Source organism: Ptychodera flava, chromosome 18, assembly GCF_041260155.1.
Source record: "Ptychodera flava strain L36383 chromosome 18, AS_Pfla_20210202, whole genome shotgun sequence".
Taxonomy (NCBI): domain Eukaryota; kingdom Metazoa; phylum Hemichordata; class Enteropneusta; family Ptychoderidae; genus Ptychodera; species Ptychodera flava.
Genome location: NC_091945.1, coordinates 36182818 through 36202230, shown reverse-complemented (window position 1 = coordinate 36202230; position 19413 = coordinate 36182818). Strand labels below are relative to the sequence as shown.

At 36.6% G+C, this 19413-nt stretch overlaps 1 protein-coding gene across 15 annotated transcripts in view; it reads right to left on the bottom strand.

The window, feature by feature from the left end:
- The window catches only part of LOC139117485 (inositol hexakisphosphate and diphosphoinositol-pentakisphosphate kinase 2-like), a 64593-nt gene that overhangs the window by 7538 nt on the left and 37642 nt on the right, over positions 1–19413 (bottom strand). For 10 of the 15 annotated variants that reach the window (XM_070680630.1, XM_070680619.1, XM_070680631.1 and 7 more), the window contains 10 exons: positions 16321–16443; positions 15769–15890; positions 13470–13582; positions 12855–12921; positions 11466–11607; positions 10735–10958; positions 10156–10398; positions 4422–4652; positions 3209–3419; positions 467–580 (listed from right to left, as the gene is read on the bottom strand). In XM_070680630.1, coding sequence (XP_070536731.1) covers positions 467–580; positions 3209–3419; positions 4422–4652; positions 10156–10398; positions 10735–10958; positions 11466–11607; positions 12855–12921; positions 13470–13582; positions 15769–15890; positions 16321–16443 — 1590 coding nt within the window. The remainder of the gene's footprint in view (positions 1–466; positions 581–3208; positions 3420–4421; positions 4653–10155; positions 10399–10734; positions 10959–11465; positions 11608–12854; positions 12922–13469; positions 13583–15768; positions 15891–16320; positions 16444–19413) is intronic. The other 5 variants (XM_070680626.1, XM_070680632.1, XM_070680627.1 and 2 more) reach the window with 1 other exon arrangement.

The window sequence follows — 19413 nt, the reverse complement described above, 5'->3', positions numbered from 1 at the left end:
ATATCTGAGCTTCTTGATAGCCTGAACTCAAACTAAGTTGAGACATTGGAACAAGTTTGACACACTGTATTTGCTATACCTTGAACAATGACACATTACCTGTACATGTTATTTCTGCACAATTATTCACAAAAAGGCAATCTTTGACTCAGAGTAATGTCATTGAGAAACAAATGCCTTTTTGTTCATGTCTTGCTGTGGGAAGTTTATTACTGTACAGTTGAGGGGTCTTTTTACATCTGAACTAGGGAATTTCATTAAAAACGACAGACATAGAGACTCTGGCCACATTTGCCAGTATGGATATGTTTGGATAAAAAATTATTGACATAAGGAACAAAATATGGGGAGTCTAACTAAAAAAACTATCTTGTGTTGGGAACAGATGGACTTTCAAAAAATAAATGAGAAATAAGTGCTAATGTTCATACTCTATCTACATGAGTAACTACTTGAAACAGCTTACCAGGCAGTACTCCATAGGAATAATTTCTGTGGATACCTTCAACAGTCTTGAGATCAGGCAGGCTACTACTATAAGCATTTAACAATTCCTTGCTGAACAAGCTGCCTTGAGAACCTGTTAGCAATTAAAATCCACCGGCATTGGTGACATTGCAGGGGTGAGAACACAACAAACATGCTGTATACAATGTGAACTAACAAACTGTAAGTGAGATGTGAGGGTTTGGGTTATAACATGCTGTGGTGACTTATACACTCAAGGAAAATTTATGAACTATTACATGAATTGATGCTTTCCAAGGCGGTTTGGATAGGTCAGTTTGGTTTTTGACATCACAACTTAGAAGTCTATGAATGAATGTTAGGAATGTATATTTTGGGTAATCTAAATTTACATATCATATAGTCTTTGTCTGTACATAGAGTTGTAATGACCAATGTATATTGCAAATAAATAATTGCAAGACAGTGTGTTTTGAAACCCATTCCTCATCTATTGCCAAATGTTTCTATGTCAAATCACCCTTTTGGAGGAATGTACATTATGGACAGACTTAGGAACTCTGAAAATCTCACAGTTCTGGCTAGCCTACAGCTTGTGTTGATTCATTTCACAGCTTCTGTAGAATACTAGGTTTACACCGTGTTGTTGTTTTTTTAAATCTTCCAGCGTTACAAACTCAGACCATGGATGTTTTCTAAAATTTCAAATAGCAATGAATTTTAGGCTATTTGTTCCTGATGGACCTTGACATTTACTTCTGAGCATGTAAGAAAACTGATAAATGTTCCTTAAGAAGAATATAAGTAAAATTTTTAAAACTTTCATTTTTAAAGTGAATCCCACATAAAATGATGTTTCAACCTAATAGACACAAATACAGGCAAAAAGGAAAAGATGGACATCGGTAATATGGGTAAATCTTTTAAACTCTTAGGCATTTTAGTTTTGGAGTTGGCAGACTTCAGGGCATAATGACAACAACATCAACCAGTTTACTCAAATACCTTGTAACTGGTCCCTATTGGCCATTGATAACACTAGGTATGGATCAACCATGGTGTTTAGAAGGGTTGACATTTTGAATCACCAGATAAGTTAGCATTCTTCGATAAGACATCCACAGCATGTATTTTTTCACATTGATTGCACTATATGCAGTAAAGACTGATCAAACAATTTTTACAAATTATCCAAAAACTTTCTCATGGTATGAAATCCCTCACAGTTCTCATTTACATTTTGATACTACCACTTTAAGAATTCTTTCAGAGTACCCAGAAAGTGCAAAATGTGTAACAGTGCTTTCAGCTGAAGCAAATTACCAACTGCCAAAAATTTTAATACAGATACATTGTTCTGGTCTGGACCAAAGAATTTTCAAGTACGTCTTATTCTCAGCAACTGATAGAATGATAACACAATGTACTTGACAGAACAGCTGTTTTACTTCACCTTAAACCAGAGCAAATGCATTTTTGCAATTAGAACCAGTCATACCAGAACAGAATAATCTGTTGAATCTTTTCATTTGCACAAAGCTTGGAGTCCTACAGACTAAATATCAAGCAAAATGTTTTGTGTTTGATATTTTTCATAGTATGTGTATCTGTTAAAAAATAGCTGGCAGTCAGAATTATCCTGGAGAAAGCAAGTAAAGATGAGCATATAGATTGTACGTGCATGCAGAATACAAGAGGTTAAAGGTGAAAAGAACTAGGTATGAAAACCTTGGAAAGTAAATTGGCGTATTTCTAGACTACTGCTATCTTATTGTTGAGGGTGACATGCCCAGAGATACGTTTTTCTCAATGTTAGTTTTTGGCACTTTGCATCACTGAAACAGTAATTCTTTTTTCTCTTGTCCTTGACCTTTTGTAAAAAAATCAACTAATGATCCATGGCTTGTTCTGGTTCAGTAAAACCTGTATGACTAAAATCACGTGATCATATTGTACTTGGCATTAACAACATAAACTGTCGTAATGATGCACTGGACCATATCTACAGGTAAGACTCTCTAACAGTTTAGCATTTATGTTAAGATTTCAGTCACCTATAACACTTGTACCTAGTAATAATGTATACGGTTAAGGGTAGGCAAAATGTTCAGTATTTGGCAGTCTAGGAGATCAATGGCCGAGTAAATCCAATGGTTTTGCAGTATAGTCTGTTGATGCTATTACTCCTTTTCGATGACTTTTGCAATGATACGCACATGTTTCACAGACTGCTAGTATTACAAACTGAGGGTCATTGCAGAACAACACTGCTAGTTCAGGGCTTGAACCACTGGATTTGCTCCAACCTAATGTTTATCAACATTATCATAGCTGAATAAAATTAGAATTTTCCTCTCCAAGAAAAATGATTGTAGTATGATTAATATTTTGAAACTGGTGAAGTGACAGAAGAACTGCTAAAAAACTAAAACATCCTGTATCACTTCTCTTGATGCTTAGAAATGACAACATTCACAGACTGGGTAATCACTTTATAGTCATGTCATTTGTTAGTCCATATCACTCTACCACTTTGAAAATATTTAATCATTTTACAAAATGAAAATTACGAGTAAAAGAGTATAATGCTAAACTCTGGCAATTAAAGAAGCATGCATTTGAGTCACTTGTTAGGAAATAGTTAAGCTTTCTCAGTGCCCATTAATTGATTAATATCTAAAATACCCTCTAGCAGACAAATTTACTGGCAAATCTGATAATTTTCCTGACTACAACATACCAGATCTGGCTCTACCAGTGGTGCACGGAGCTGACCCATGGCCATGTTTTAATCTAGGACCAGAAAGATCTTCTATCTTACCCGATAATCTTGTTTTATACCTAGCAAGATCACTAAGAGTGGGTAGGTCTTGGGAACAGTCCTCCGCTTCTCTGGACAACAAACTAAAACTATCAGATGATGGACTGATGTCAAAACTGGTCTCTGAAACCTAACGGTAAAATATACAAGATTATATTAAGTTTCACCATAACATAGAGTGATTTGAGATTCATGGTAACGGTCATCCAGAAAGGAGATTACTGATAATTCTGAAAGTTGTGTCAGAGTTTGCCCTATGATGTAAGCAAATCGCTAGTCAGAGGTCAATTTTGTACATTTGTGAAACAGCTGTTGACCAACACAATGACAGTTATCTTAACATGCCATTGATACTGTATGTTAGATGAAAGTTTCAATATAAACACTAAAGGACATGCACATCAGATAGAAAGCCATACAGATATAACAGCCACACCATAAAACAGACAACCTGCCACACCACAAATCAGACATCTTACCACACCACATAATAGACACCCTACCACACTACACCACACCACACACTATACCCCAACCCCACCACACAACAAACACCCTGCTACAGCCACATTGTACACCAGACATCCCACCATACCACACAACACATACCCTCCAACACTACACAACAAACATCCCAGCACAACATACACCCTACCATAGCACACAACGGACATGCTACCATAGCACAACATATATCCTACAAATCACACAACAGATATCCAACCACACCACATGACAGACACCCTACCACACCACACCACACCACACCACACAACATGACAGACACTCTACCACACCACACCACATGACAGACACTCTACCCACACCACACCACACACACAACATGACAGACACTCTACACACCACACCACACCACACAACATGACAGACACTCTACCACACCACACCACACCACACCACACAGCATGACAGACACTCTACCACACCACACCACATGACATGACAGACACTCTACCACACCACACCACACAACATGACAGACACTCTACCACACCACACCACACCACACCACACCACATGACAGACACTCTACCACACCACACCACACCACATGACAGACACCTTACCACACCACACCACACCACACCACACCACACCACAGGTATCCTACTTGTTCTTCCTTGGATGATGCTGGTCTGTAGCCTGATCCAGATGGATAACTTTCGTCATCTCCATAACCCTTGGCACCAGGACTGAAATGTAGCTCTACATGGAATCTTTCCTCTGATGCCGGATCTTTATTAGGATCTTCGTACAACATTATCACAATCTGTGTCATGTAGTTGAGTTCCTTGACAGCACCAAGGTATTCCATAGCTCTCTTCCATTGCTCATCATCCTCCTAAGAATTTTCAAAACAAAAGTTTCCTTTTTTTAATTTTAGGAAACGTTTTCTGTTTTTAAACATAGACAGCAGTGGTTTAACTGCAGCAGACATATCTAGAATTGTACACATTCATAAGTCTGAATGCAAGATGCTTTTTGTTGACAACTGTCCTGCTCAAAACACTTGTAACAGAATCTGACCTAATTTCGGAATTCAGAAGTCTGAAAAACAAGTCATCGTTGATGACACAGTCCCCACTTGTTAATGGGTACTTTGATTACAAGTCCTCAGAGAGGATAGAGTTCTCTTCATTAGGTCTGTGATAAAAATACTTTTGAATAAATTCACTTGATACATGTCTGAGCTGTAGTTCAGGACATGAAAAAATTGTAATAAAATGGCCGCCTAGCAGCCATATTGGATTGTATCACAAAAAAAATTGACGTGCATATGTATGACATAGATCAATGTCCTTGTGCTGACTTTGAATAAAATCGGTTGAGATATGCCTGAGTTATGGCTCTGTAAATGAAAAAAATTGAAAAAAATGGCCGTAAGGCAGCCATATTGGATTGCATCACAAAACAAATTGGTGTGCATATCTATGTCATCATTATATATGTCCTTGTACCAACTTTGAATAAAATCGGTTGAAACATGCCTGAGTAATGGCTCTATACATGAAAAAATTGTAACAAGCGACCTAGCGGCCGATATAGCTCCGCTGTGTTTATGTACAGAATAACTATTTTGACACATGTTGATGAAGAAGGTGGAAATCTTTGATAACTCAATGCAGTGGCCAGAAAAAAGTGGCTAAATAAGCGCAAAAATACAAAATTGAAGATTTCATCATACTTTGAATATATCACATTCGATCATCCCTAAGAACATGTCAACCAAAGCTATCTGATGAGTAGTTTTTTGAGAATAAAATATTCTGACCAAAAATGGCAACAATTGCCCCCAAAAATAAAATTGCAGATTTCATCATAATTTCAAAATATCACACTTAGTTCATATATAGAAACCTGTATACCAAATTTCAAAGCTGTTAGACCTGTACTTTTTGAGAAACGCTTTTTTTAACCAAAAATGAGAAAAATTGCCCTAAAATTCAAAATTGCAGATGTCATCATTATTTCAATAAATATCATTTAGTTCATCTATGGAAACCTGTATACCAAATTTCAAAGCTATCAGATAAGTAGTTTTGGAAATACACATTTTTTGACCAAAAATGGCAAAAATTGCCAAAAAATACAAAATTACAGATTTCATCAGAAATTCAATATATATTACTAAGCTTATCTGTAGAAACCTGTATACCAAATTTCAAAGCTATCAGACCAATACTTTTTGAGGAACACATTTTTTGACCAAAAATGGCAAAAATTGCCCCAAAATTACAAAATTGCAGATTTCATCATTGTTTCCATAAATATCATTTAGTTCATCTGTAGGAACCTGTATACCAAATTTCAAAGCTATCAGATGAGTAGTTTTGCAAATACACATTTTTTGACCAAAAATGGCAAAAATTGCCCCAAAAATACAAAATTACAGATTTCATCAGAAATTCAATATATATTACTTAGTTCATCTATAGAAACCTGTATACCAAATTTCAAAACTGTCAGACCAGTACTTTTGAGAAATACATTTTTTTGACCAAAAATGGCAAAAATTGCCTTAAAAATGCAAATTTGCATATTTCTGCACAATTTGAACAAATCTGAAATAGATCATCCCTAGGGACATATGTACCAAATATAAAAGCTATCTGACCAGCAGTTTGAAGAAGAAGATTTTTAAAGATTTTTTTACCAAAAATGACAAAAATTGCCTTAAAAATACAAATATGCAAATTTCACCACCATTTTAACAAATCGTGATTTAAGTCACCCTAAGCAAACTGCATATCAAATTTCAAAGCAATCGGACGAGCGGTTTCAGAGAAGAAGATTTTTTTACCAAAAACACCAAAAAATGCCCCAAAAATACAAATATGCAAATTTCACCATGATTTGAACAAACTGAAGTGAGGTCACCCCAAGTGAACTGCATATAAAATTTCAAAGCAATTGGACTTGTGGTTTCAGAGGAGAAGGCAATTGTTGACGGACGACGCCGGACGCCGGACGACGACGGACGACGACAGATAATCAACCTATTTGATAAGCTCCGCGTCGCTGACAGCGGAGCTAATAAATGGTCACAAGACAGCCATATTGGATCGTACCACAAAACAAATCGATGATCTGTATGACATAGAGTATCCTTGTGACAAGTTTGAATGAAAATCGCTCCAGGCATCTCTGAGATGTCTGCGTGAACGGACGCATGCACGCACGCACGCACGCACGCACGGACATGACCTATAAGTCCCCCCGGATGGTGTCTGTGGGGACTAAAACCATCTGCACACAGTTTCATCAAATTTGGTACAGTTGTACCAGAAACAGCGCTCTAATCTTGAATTATGCAAATTAGACATAATTATGCATGCCACACAATATAAATAGACCTGCATGTGTATGCCATAGTGTAGTATCCTTGTACCAAGTTTAAAAAAGAATTGGCACAGGAATATCTCAGATATCTGCATTCATGAGCCCCTATGCATAGACACAGCATTAGCATTAATTTCATCCTGGAACCCCTGTGGATCATACCTGGGGACCCTGTGGATGGATATCAAATACAGGAAAGAAAACGGCCGTCACACAGCCTTTATGATCGAATCATTACAAAAATCGGCGTGCATATACATTTGATAAGGATTAATATAGGTACCAACTTTCAATGCAATCGCGCCCGGCATCTCTGAGAAATTTACGTCACAGTCCCTCTATCCACCGGTCTGGAAACGCCTATTGTAAAAGGTGTCAATCACCTAGACCGCACAGCCGAACCGCGATACGAGGGCCAGTCACGTGATAATGCGTAGCTTGGGTTTGTCCTGCATGCCACAGTCCCCGATTGTGTGTACGCTTTTCTCGAATTTCGCTGTTTTTGGCTCTATTAAGTGTTCTCTGCGTCTATCTACGACACGAAGACAGAAATTATCATATCCTGAAACCGGTGTGTGTTTTTCGTGATCCTTATCCCATCGTAATGATGATAGTGTGCGATAATTTCTGGGGTTGACCGCTGCGAGTGTGTTGACGTACGTAGCACAAGCAACGGCTGGAATCACACCGGAAAATTTGTGGTCCCTTTCTCTTGCAATGCTAGTAGTCAGTGTCTCCAAATATGATCTAAATATGTTTTCTGTGTAATATTCTGTGAAATCATGCCTGTTAACTGAACAGAATAGGAAAGACAACTGCAGAAATGCATGTAGATTTTAGTTGTGTGGTCGCACATTTTCCCATGCAGCGTCAATATGGCGAACTCTCGATACGTACGCTCGCTCAGGCACGGCTGGAAACACACCGGAAAATTTGTCGTCCATTTCTCTTGCAATGCTGGTAGTCAGTGCCTCCAAATATGATCTAAATATGTTTTCTGTGTAATATTCTGTGAAATTATGTCTGTTATGTCTTCTGAGCAGAATAGGAACGACAACTGCAGAAATGCACGTAGATTTTTTTCGCATATATATTTTCCCATGTAGCGTCAATATGGCCACAGTCCCTCTATCCACTAGAGGGACTGTGATATGGCGAACTCTCGATACGTACGCTCGCGCTCAGGCACAGTAAATACCTTTTACAAAATGCTATCATGTCAACACAATAACAAGTTTGGTAATGAACTACTCAGCTGTCGATGTTAATATTCAGCTGATTTTGCCTGTCTTCTTGATTTCGGGCAATAGTCCATGACACTTGCGAACAGTGCATGGCCATTTTGTTTTTCGATCGTGATCATAATGCAACCATAATGTGTGGTCCCTTTCAAGCTTTATCTAGAGGGACAACGTTACCCATTTAATGAAAAAATAAATTGTTTAGTGTTTCTAAAGTGAACAAGTTGTAATGTTTTGTGATATTCTGAAAATAACAACCCACAAACGTCATGTTTTTGAACGATCACATTGCGGCTGTCATAGGATCGTGGGGTAGCGACATCGATATAGCGGCCAGTTGAACATTGTCAGTGTCCTTTGTTTAAGGTGTGAATCGTGTGTTGGTTCATATCACGGAGTGTCACAAAGAAACCAGCCACGTTTCCAGACCGGGGATAGAGGGACTGTGTTTACGTGAACGAACGAACAGTCGTAAAATATAGGAAACAAAATGGCCGCCACGCAGCCATTTTAGACCAGATCAAAATAAAAATCAATGTGCATATGTATAACATATAGAGTAATCTATGTACCAAGTTAGAATGGAATCGCTCCTAGAATCACTGAGAAATTTGCGTCAAATACAGGAAACAAATGGCTGCCAGACGGCCATTTTGAATCGGATCGTAAAACAAATCGACGTGCATATGTATGGCATAGATGATAATCCTTGTACCAAGTTTGAATCAAATCGCTCCAGGCGTCTCTGAGATATCTGCGTGAACGGACGGACGGACGGACGCACGGACGCACGCACGCACACACGCACGCACGGACATGACCAAACCTATAAGTCCCCCCGGACGGTGTCCGTGGGGACTAATAACACCACTCTTTCATGTATGCATATGTCATGAATGTATGTTGGTAGGAGGTTTGCAAATATGACACTTGATTTAAATTTGTAACCCTAGAATTTGTGCCACAATGTTCCAAATTATGTGATCAGCATAAAATTCAGCTGAAGTTTCTGGGGATCACATTAATCTGTCAAAAAATCAGCTGATTTTTTCAGCTGATTTTCCGGGGCTGAAAAATTCTGGTGAATATTTCTTTGTTAACAGAATGATCAGCTTGATTTTTAGATATTATTTGAAAAATCAGCTGCATATCTTGTTTTTAGACAAACATTTAACAAACATTTTTATAGAAATTATTAGAAAATTCCACTAAGGTGAAAATTTCAGCCGATTTGCAAAATTCGTCGGAGTGAAAGTATTAAGTATTACACCTTCCTAACTTTGTCAAAGGCATATAAGGTTTCAACACACAAAAAGTATACTTTTTACAACATGAGACACAAAAATACACATTGTCAAACAGTCAGCAAACATTGACAACACAAGAAACTAAAGGTAGAACAATTTAGGTCAAGACATGGCTACATGCTTTAGCTACATGTTGATGAACCAGTATACAACATGCCAAAACCAGACAAAAAATATTTGATGCATCTATTTACTGTCATAGACTCTAAAAAGAGTTTATATCACTATACTCTATGTATAGACATAGTCTATACAAAGACACATATCTATATTAATAGTTTGATCTAGATGTAATTCATTCATTAGTCATATCTAGTTTCAACATTAGTTCAATAAACCTACAAACAGCCAACTGGTAGGAAAGAGGGTTACAAGTACGTTTAAGTCATAAGTTATTTGGTATTTTTATCCGTCTGAAACTGAACTCAAAAGTTGAGTTGCTATATATATGGCTTACATTGCAAAGTCCTCCCAGCCGTAGACAATTCAGTAATGAGTGTATATGACTTTCACTGGTGAAATACAGCCTTGTTCTCACATGTCTTCCAGGTGACAATACATTGTGAGAGTATTTGGGATTTAATCTATGAACTGTCTCGTCATCTAGGTTTCTCTGTAAGTCAGATCTAATCTTCCTCAGCAATGGTAAGCAAATCCCAGCACCAATCTCCAACTTCTCTTGCCCTGTCAGCCCATATTCCTGTTATTCAATTTAAAATTAATTCATTTAAAATATATTACATGCAATCACTCAATCAGACAAGACAAAACTCTGCATTTTTCTGATGTTTAAGATGAGCATTGCATTTCAGATAAATATCTGCGAAAAATCATGATAAAATTCACTAACTTCATACTCAGGATACATCTGTATGATGTATGTATATGTATTCAGAGGAGATCAAAGAGATGAGTATAATTAATCCAACAAAGTTGTACTTGCAAGCTTACAGTTGAATTATACACCTTCCTTGACTCATAAATCATGGTTCTCATTTTATTGTAAGAAACTCAATTTTATTATATTAATACTCACCTGGGGTATAATTACATCAGCCAATTCCTGTGCACATTCATACAATTCCTCTGTCCTGTTCAATTGCAGCTCACTGTTGTGAAGGCAGTCATACTTGATGCAATCATAGATGTCTGGAATCTTGGTGATGTCAAACTGTCCATTCTTCATCTTGAAGTCCTTGTCTAGCTTACACCACCGTTTCAACATCAGCTCAAGACTCTCGTTATGATACAACTTTGTGTCTGTTTGTGAAAGGCACAGATTGTAGGATGTGAGTACAAAAAAACCTGATTGTTCCGATAAATGGAGAACCAACAAGAAACTCTCAATTTTCGTTATTTTGGTCAAACTTTTGCAAATTAAGTATTTGACTAACAGATCTAACTTCTCCAGGTACATGTATGCAATGATCTGGTCTGAGTCAAAAGTTCATGACACTAAACTTATCCAAAAACCACGTCAAAGAGGAGCTGGTTTTCTAATACGATGCCTTTCCTCCCTGTATGATGAAGTGATCATAATATTCTCTTAAAGCTTAACCCTTCTACCAACATGGTTTGGCCCAAACTCATTGTTATCAATGCTGATGGTGGACCTATTTTTAGAGAATTGGGGTGAACAGGTTTAAGCATCACATCATCTCAGACATGGGGTTCTACAGGAGTGTATTTTTTTCTATTTTAGCCAAGATATTTCACAATATCCTGCATATTTTTAGGATCAAATTTTTGATAGATTTACAGGTTTACCTTTGTAAGCTGGGTCCTCTAGCCTCATCTTGATCTGTTTAATTAGATATTTGATGAGTTCAGCAACAACCTGACATTTGATGACCGGATTGCCGATCAGGTCCATGGAATCCACAAGTGACTTGGCACCTGTTGGGGCAAGCTACAAACAGGTGGAAAATAATTACAATGCAAGAAAGCTAAGGTACAAATGTTGATAAAATTAGATGTAGACATGTGCTTGGTTCTAAGTATACACTGTTTGAAACAAACCTACATGAAGACACCACCGTGATGAAGCAACTTGACCAATTCCTGTCTCTGATTTTCACCAAATTAGGTATTGGATGCTATGTAATCATGGGAAGATAACAGTAAAATGTTGTCTTTTGATTCCATTTTTCATAATTAGAAAAGTCAAATGTGTAACTACTCTTAACAATTTTATCTTTTAAATATAAGACACATACTTGGATTAAATTAAAGCTGATTTTCATTGTTATGATATAAAGTTTATTGAGGTGCTACGCTTTATTTGCTCTTGAATGTAGCAAACAAGGTTAACCTTCATTGTCATATAATATGGATCAATAGAAAATGCTACACTTGAGATTTACTTGAACCATACAACTTTGGCACCAAGTCTGATTCTTGCATTAGCCATAGAGTTTACTCTGTCAAATGTGCTACGCTTTATTTGCTCTTGAATGTAGCAAACAAGGTTAACCTTCATTGTCATATAATATGGATCAATAGAAAATGCTACACTTGAGATTTACTTGAACCATACAACTTTGGCACCAAGTCTGATTCTTGCATTAGCCATAGAGTTTACTCTGTCAAAATTGCTACGCATACCATGCCTGCATGTATCCACTTTAGTATGGGACTTGTCAGAAAAACAATAAACAAATGGAAATATTATTTTGTGTTATTTCATACACATTGGACATTGAGATTGGTGTTTGTAATGTTTGCTGATAAAGTATTACTTTGTATTTAATCTCAATAAAGCCAGGAAGAATAATTAAATTGTTCATTCTACTTAACCAATTTGGCATTGTTTTAATTGAGGCAAATATATACTTCCAATTGTATTTTTATGGCATTATTTTTACATTTTTTTGTTTCTTCTTGGAGCATGTGGAAATGCTCAGAATTAGTTCTGTCAACACTGTGTGTGTATGTAATGCCTTGATTATTGTGGACAGTTTGTAAAATCTGGACTCCAGGTCATCAGTAAAATGTAGTTAGCGGGGCATTTTGTACTGGCTCCTAAAAAAATTACAAAAAATTTGTTAGCTGCTCTGTAGCTTTGAAGCAAAAATCTGATGAACAATAATTGTTTTTTCTCTAGTATGACCAGTAAATTGCCCAGTTGCAAAACTGACCATTACAGAAAAAGTTTACCTTTTCGATGTCAACTTCTGAAAAGTCTCTATCCTGACCTAGGAGTTCACACAGTCGCTGCTTCACTCTGTGTGAAGAAGTACAACAAACACGCAAAACTAATTTAATATTTCAATGTCTGCTACATCAACATTTGTTATATGTCATCACGTAAGAAATTCAATCGTTCACACATACGGTATTCAGTTAAGCTTCCTATCATTAACCTGATGATACTATATTTTGCTACATTATACTCTCAGAATTTGAACATTAGATGTAGCAAGCAAAAGCAATGTTCTAGATCTGATATTGAAGGAAAATTCAGTGTGAACTTTCAATCGATTTGCATTTGCAAGAAAGATTTCTCATTTGATGATATTGTATACATTATATGAAATTCATAACTATAATTATGAATAAGCAAGACTATTTCATGGAAAAAAGCAAATTTAAAAAAATATAAGTAGTTGCCAAATAATTGCTCTGCATTCAAACAAGAATGACTCTCCTTCACTTCAGATTTTTAAATCACTTCAGAGAAATTCAAAATAATCAAAATCAGAGGAAATTATGTTTTCATTATTGTAGCTTTATTTTTTCAGCCACTGTACTTCTGTCAGACTTTTCACTTACTTTGCCTGAACTGATGAAGAATCCTTATCAAAGTCTAGAAGTCCATTGGTGTGTGCACTTTTCACCATCTGAACTAAGATAGGTGTTAACTCTCCTTCCAAAGCCAGCATACCCTGAAATTTCACGAGAATAAGTTCAATGGACAGATGATCGATTTTTTCATGACAAACTGAGCAACAAATTTTCCGTCAAATTTTCAAACTCTCTGATCAATTATCCACTATGCCGTGATTCTTTAACCATAGCATGATGTGACTTGTTGAAAACAGTGACTGAAAAAGACAGAACAGCAACAGTTAGAACGATAAATGGGTTTGCTTTGAAAATTTCTTGTTTCTTATATAAGATCTGAAAATAAAATGTTTTTGGAAGGTATACACAGATCATGTATCAATTCTGTTTTCAGAATGACAGTATGCAAAACACATGACTTAAAGAAATAGCATTCTTTATTTCCAATTTCCTTGTATTTGGTAATCAGGACATAAGCATCAATTACCCTTTCCAGACAACACAATGGTTTTTGAGATTTGCTTAATACTGCAAAACTAAATATTAAAATGAGAAATTTGATGAAAATATTTCTGATGCAGTGTTCAACCAACTGAAGCTGTGAGAACACTCATCAGGTTATTAAACTGAATAATAGGTGTATAGTAATAGGTGTATAATAATAAGGTTATTCACAAAATACCAGGATGTATGTCAGAGTACATCGTACAGTGGAGGTATAGTCCAAAACACATACTGTCAAGGACAATACAAAAGCGTACGATGTGCTCTGACATACACTTTGGTATTTTATTAATAACCTTATTATTATACACCTAGTTAAATTTTAAGATAGAAGTCGAAAGTATAGGGTTTTAGGAATGCCTTGTCGTACGCTGTTTTGTATGATTACGAGCAGACTGGGAGTCAATGCTATTGGACTCAAGAGTCCTTTTGTACCAAAACTTACAGTACAATAAAACTGCACAGGTTACAGATGTAGGTGTATAATAATAAACACCTACTGCCTGGTCATGAAGGCTATAGCACCCGTCTATTACCCTGAGGGGCCGTGTGTTACCAGAAACACATCGCTATTCCCCGAGGCCGTAGGCCGAGGGGTATAGCGATGTGTTTCTGGTAGCACACGGCCACGAGGGTAATAGACGGGTGCTATAGCCCGAGTAAAGACCAGGCTATAGGTGTTTTATAACTCACCACATGCTCATGTTGTATTGTTATATAGTTTTTAATGTGTTTTGATATTTTGTACCGCAACAATCCATTGTGACAAGTTTACTGGGCGATGTTTCCACAGCGGTGTCAGTTGTACGTGGTACGTACCACTTTCTTTCAAAAATATTCTAAGCATACTTAGCGACATCCTTTAGAGAATGTGACGTCACCTATCCTGGATGCCGCATCACGTTCCAGTCACCCACCATTGTTGCAAAGCTGCAGACGACACTACGGTCACGTGACCGGGCACTTTTCAAAATTTGGCCAGAACTATTTCCCTAGGGAAATAGCTGTTCAAAAAAATACCCTCTGACGTCACTTTTGTCGATCCGGTGGGGACTAGACGTATCTACTTTCTCGTCACGTGACTTATTCTGGCCAATCGCGGAATGAGCATGTGGTGTGTTATAATATTATTTATTATACACCTACGTCTGTTACCTATGGAGTTTCGTCGTACAGTAAGTTTCGGTATCAGAGGACGCGGAGTCCAATAACTTTGACGCGGAGTACAATAACTTTAGGTGTTATTGGATGCTATTTGACCTTTGACCTCAAAACACCTTTACGTCAACGTGAGGAAAAAGAAGAGAACATTCTACATTTTTACAACAATATATACTTCTTAACATTCAGTACTTCACAAAGCAAATCATGGTCAGTCCAAAACCGGTGAATTTGAGTGAAATTATGCTGCTGACGTAAAATTTCTACCATGCGCACTGTGCAGGGCGGGTTGAAATTTCGTTCTGTGTGCTTAGCGGATGCACTGAACGCGTTCCAAGTCTGCTCCCGATCGCTCAGTGCAGAAGCATCCAAAAACTCCTAAATTTCGACTTTTTGCAAGTAAAGTTGGACTAAAAAGGTGTATAATAATAAGGTTATTCAAAAATACCGGGATTTATGTCCTCGTACATCGTACGCTACGGTATTGTCCTCGACGCTACGCGTCTCCGACAATACCTCTGCTGCACGATGTACTCGGACATAAATCCCAGTATTTTGTGAATAACCTTATAGTATCAAACAATAGTCACTATCGCCTGACATCAGCTCTATGATCTCTGACCTTTGTGAAAGCTGCAGCTGTCATCTGGACCCTGCCTTCATCCGAAGCGTAAATCTTTAAATCATGTCTGTAAGTACTGTGAAGACGTAGCAATCCACAGCCTGGGAAACCAGCATATTCACCTGCAAGTACACAGTGACATGTTGAAATATACGGCAGTGGACTAGGAAAAAGTGGAGAATGCAATACAAGCATATATTTATGAGATGATTCACCAGCTTCAACATGCATGACTGGCAGTGACTGCTTGTCTATATTCCTACATCCATTCACAAGATTAAAGTTCCTGTACGAAGAAGAACAAACTTTACAGAGACATGACAACTTACCTAGTGGCACACATTGTAATTAACTCTAATTTCATAGCAAAGGCATTTTGGCCTCAATTTCAGAAAATGTACATCTGATACTCTTTTATATTTCCTGAAATCACTTCAAAATATGTTAAAATTTCAGTGTAAAATCAAAAGTTTCTAATGCAACCATCCAATGCAAAATTGTGGTTTACATAAAGGTATTACCAAAATCAAAATTTAATTTTCACAGCCTTACCCTGTCCTCCTGGATAAATACATCTAAACGCTCTTCCTAACTCCTCAGCTTGAACTCTTCCTGCTGGGGTCAACTCACCACCCCATTTCAGAATCAACAGTAATGATGGCTCAACATTGACATCTGAAATCAGATGGTCAAAATGTCAGATAAAATAGTAATGAAAGTTCTGATAAGAATGTCTGTTTAATGTCCACAGATGTAGGATTCAATATTGTATGGTTTACACGACACTAAAAGATTATTTGCTTGTGTCATGCTGTGCCATTACTGTGGTGCCTTGAGGTCTGTAGACAATATGTACATAACAGAACTGTCAGTCAAAATTCTCATGCAATGGACTTGACAGTATGACATGTATTAAAAATATGTTTGTAGACATTACATTGTATAAAGCATGCTGTGCATTTTGCAGAAATCATCGCCCCTGTATCCTTGTGATATCAAATGTTATGTCAGTGTATCTATGGTCCAGAAATGCACAATGAAGTCACATGTTTTGTAGTTTGATGAAACAAAGTGATTAAAGTTGAGCTTGTCATTTTTTCAACACATGCCAAAGACAAGCGACCTAGCGGCCGATATAGCTCCGCTGTGTTTATGTAGAGAATAACTATTTTTTACACATGTTGATGAGGAAGGTGGAAATCTTTGAAAGCTCAATGCAGAGGCCAGAAAAAGTGGCTAAAATAAGCTGCAAAAATACCCAATTGAAGATTTCATCATACTTTGAATATATCACATCGGATCATCCCTAAGAACATGTCAACCAAAGCTATCTAATGAGTAGTTTTTTGAGAATAAAATTTTCTGACCAAAAATGGCAACAATTGCCCCAAAACATGAAATTCCAGATTTCATCATAATTTCAAGAGATCAAATTTAGTTCATAACTTCATCTATGGAAACCTGTATACCAAATTTCAAAGCTGTTAGACCAGTACTTTTTTTGAGAAACACATTTTTGACCAAAAATGGGAAAAATTGCCCCAAAAATTCAAAATTGCAGATTTCATCTTATTTTTTAATAAATATCATTTCGGATCATCTATAGAAACCTGTATACCAAATTTCAAAGCTATCGGATGAGTAGTTTTGGAAATACACGTTTTGACCAAAAAATAGCAAAATTGCCCCCGAAATACAAAATTACAGATTTCATCAGAAATTCATTATATATTACTGAACTCATCTGTAGAAACCTGTATACCAAATTTCAAAGCTATCAGACCAGTAATTTTTGAGAAACACATTTTTTGACCAAAAATGGCAAAAATTGCCCCAAAAATACAAAATTGCAGATTTCATCACAATTTCAATAAATATCATGTAGTTTATCTGTAGGAACCTGTATACCAAATTTCAAAGCTATCAGATAAATAGTTTTGGAAATACACATTTTTTGACCAAAAATGGCAAAAATTGCCCCAAAAATAAAATTGCAGATTTCATCAAAAATTCAATATATATTACTTAGTTCATCTATAGAAACGTGTATACCAAATTTCAAAACTATTAGACCAGTACTTTTTGAGAAATACATTTTTTGACCAAAAATGGCAAAAAATTGCCTTAAAAATGCAAATTTGCATATTTCTGCACAATTTGAACAAATCTGAAATAGATCATCCCTAGGGACAATATGTACCAAATATCAAAGCTATCTGACTGGTAGTTTTGAAGTAGAAGATTTTTAAAGATTTTTTTACCAAAAATGACAAAAATTGCCTTAAAAATACAAATATGCAAATTTCACCACGATTTGAACAAATCTGACTGAAGTCACCCTAAGTAAACTGCATATTAAATTTCAAAGCAATCGGACAAGCGGTTTCAGAGAAGAAGATTTTTTTACCAAAAACACCAAAAATTGCCCCAAAAATACAAATATGCAAATTTCACCACGATTTGAACAAACTTAAGTGTGGTCACCCCAAGTGAACTGCACATAAAATTTCAAAGCAATTGGACTTGCAGTTTCAGAGGAGAAGGCAATTGTTGACGGACGACGACGACGACGACGGACGACGGACGACGACGGAAAATCAACCTATTTGATAAGCTCCGCGTCGCTGACAGCGGAGCTAAAAAATCAGCATTTCAGGCACCAGCTGACTTTTCACTCATAGTGTACACAGCAATCACCAAGTGATTTATTTGAGGTAGTTTATATTGCTGATGTACATCAACATGAACCAAACCATATTCTTGAAAAACACAGTGTATGAATGCAGTGTTTAAGAGGTGTTCAGTAGGTGTTCCAAGATGTATTCCACTGTACTGAAGACATGTAAGCTCCTGAAAATCAAAGTCATGTAAGTAATGTAAGTAATGTAAAATGAGCTTCATTTGAATCTGAAATAAAACAATTCAAAAAAATATCAGTAAAATTCATGATGGTTTGGACTTCAAAAATTATCAAAGCTTCAACAACGATGTGTTGGTGAGATTTCTCTCAATGGAGTTGGTACACATCTTCACAAAAGAAACAAACATGTGATATTCAAACATAGGGCCAATGTCCCTGAAGCTACTATAGACATGGATACAAAATTAAGTATTTCCTGACTGTATGAAATTATCTCACTAAGGTCATCCTAGGGACCTGTATACCAAATATAAAAGCTGTCTGACCAGCGGTTTTGAAAAAAACAAGCGACCTAACAGTCGACAGAGCTCCGCTGTGTATATAGAGAATAACTTTTCGTGACACATGTGTTGATGGAGAAGGTGGATATCTCTATAGCTCAGTTCAGGATGGCCTGACCAAAAATGGCAAATTAGCTGCAAAAATACAAAATTGAAGATTTCATCATAATTTCAAGATAAACCCTAGGAACCTGTATACCAAATATCAAAGCTATCAGATGCTAACTATTGAGAAAAACAATTTTTAACCAAAAATGGCAGAAATTTACCCAAAATACAAAAGTTGAAGATTCCATCAAATTTTAATACATGTATATCACACTAAGACAACCTCTGGGAACCTGTGTACCAAATATCAAAGATATCAGGCAAGTAGTTTTTGAAAAACAATTTTTTTGACCAAAAATGGCAAAAATTGCGGCAAAAATACAAAACTGCAGATTT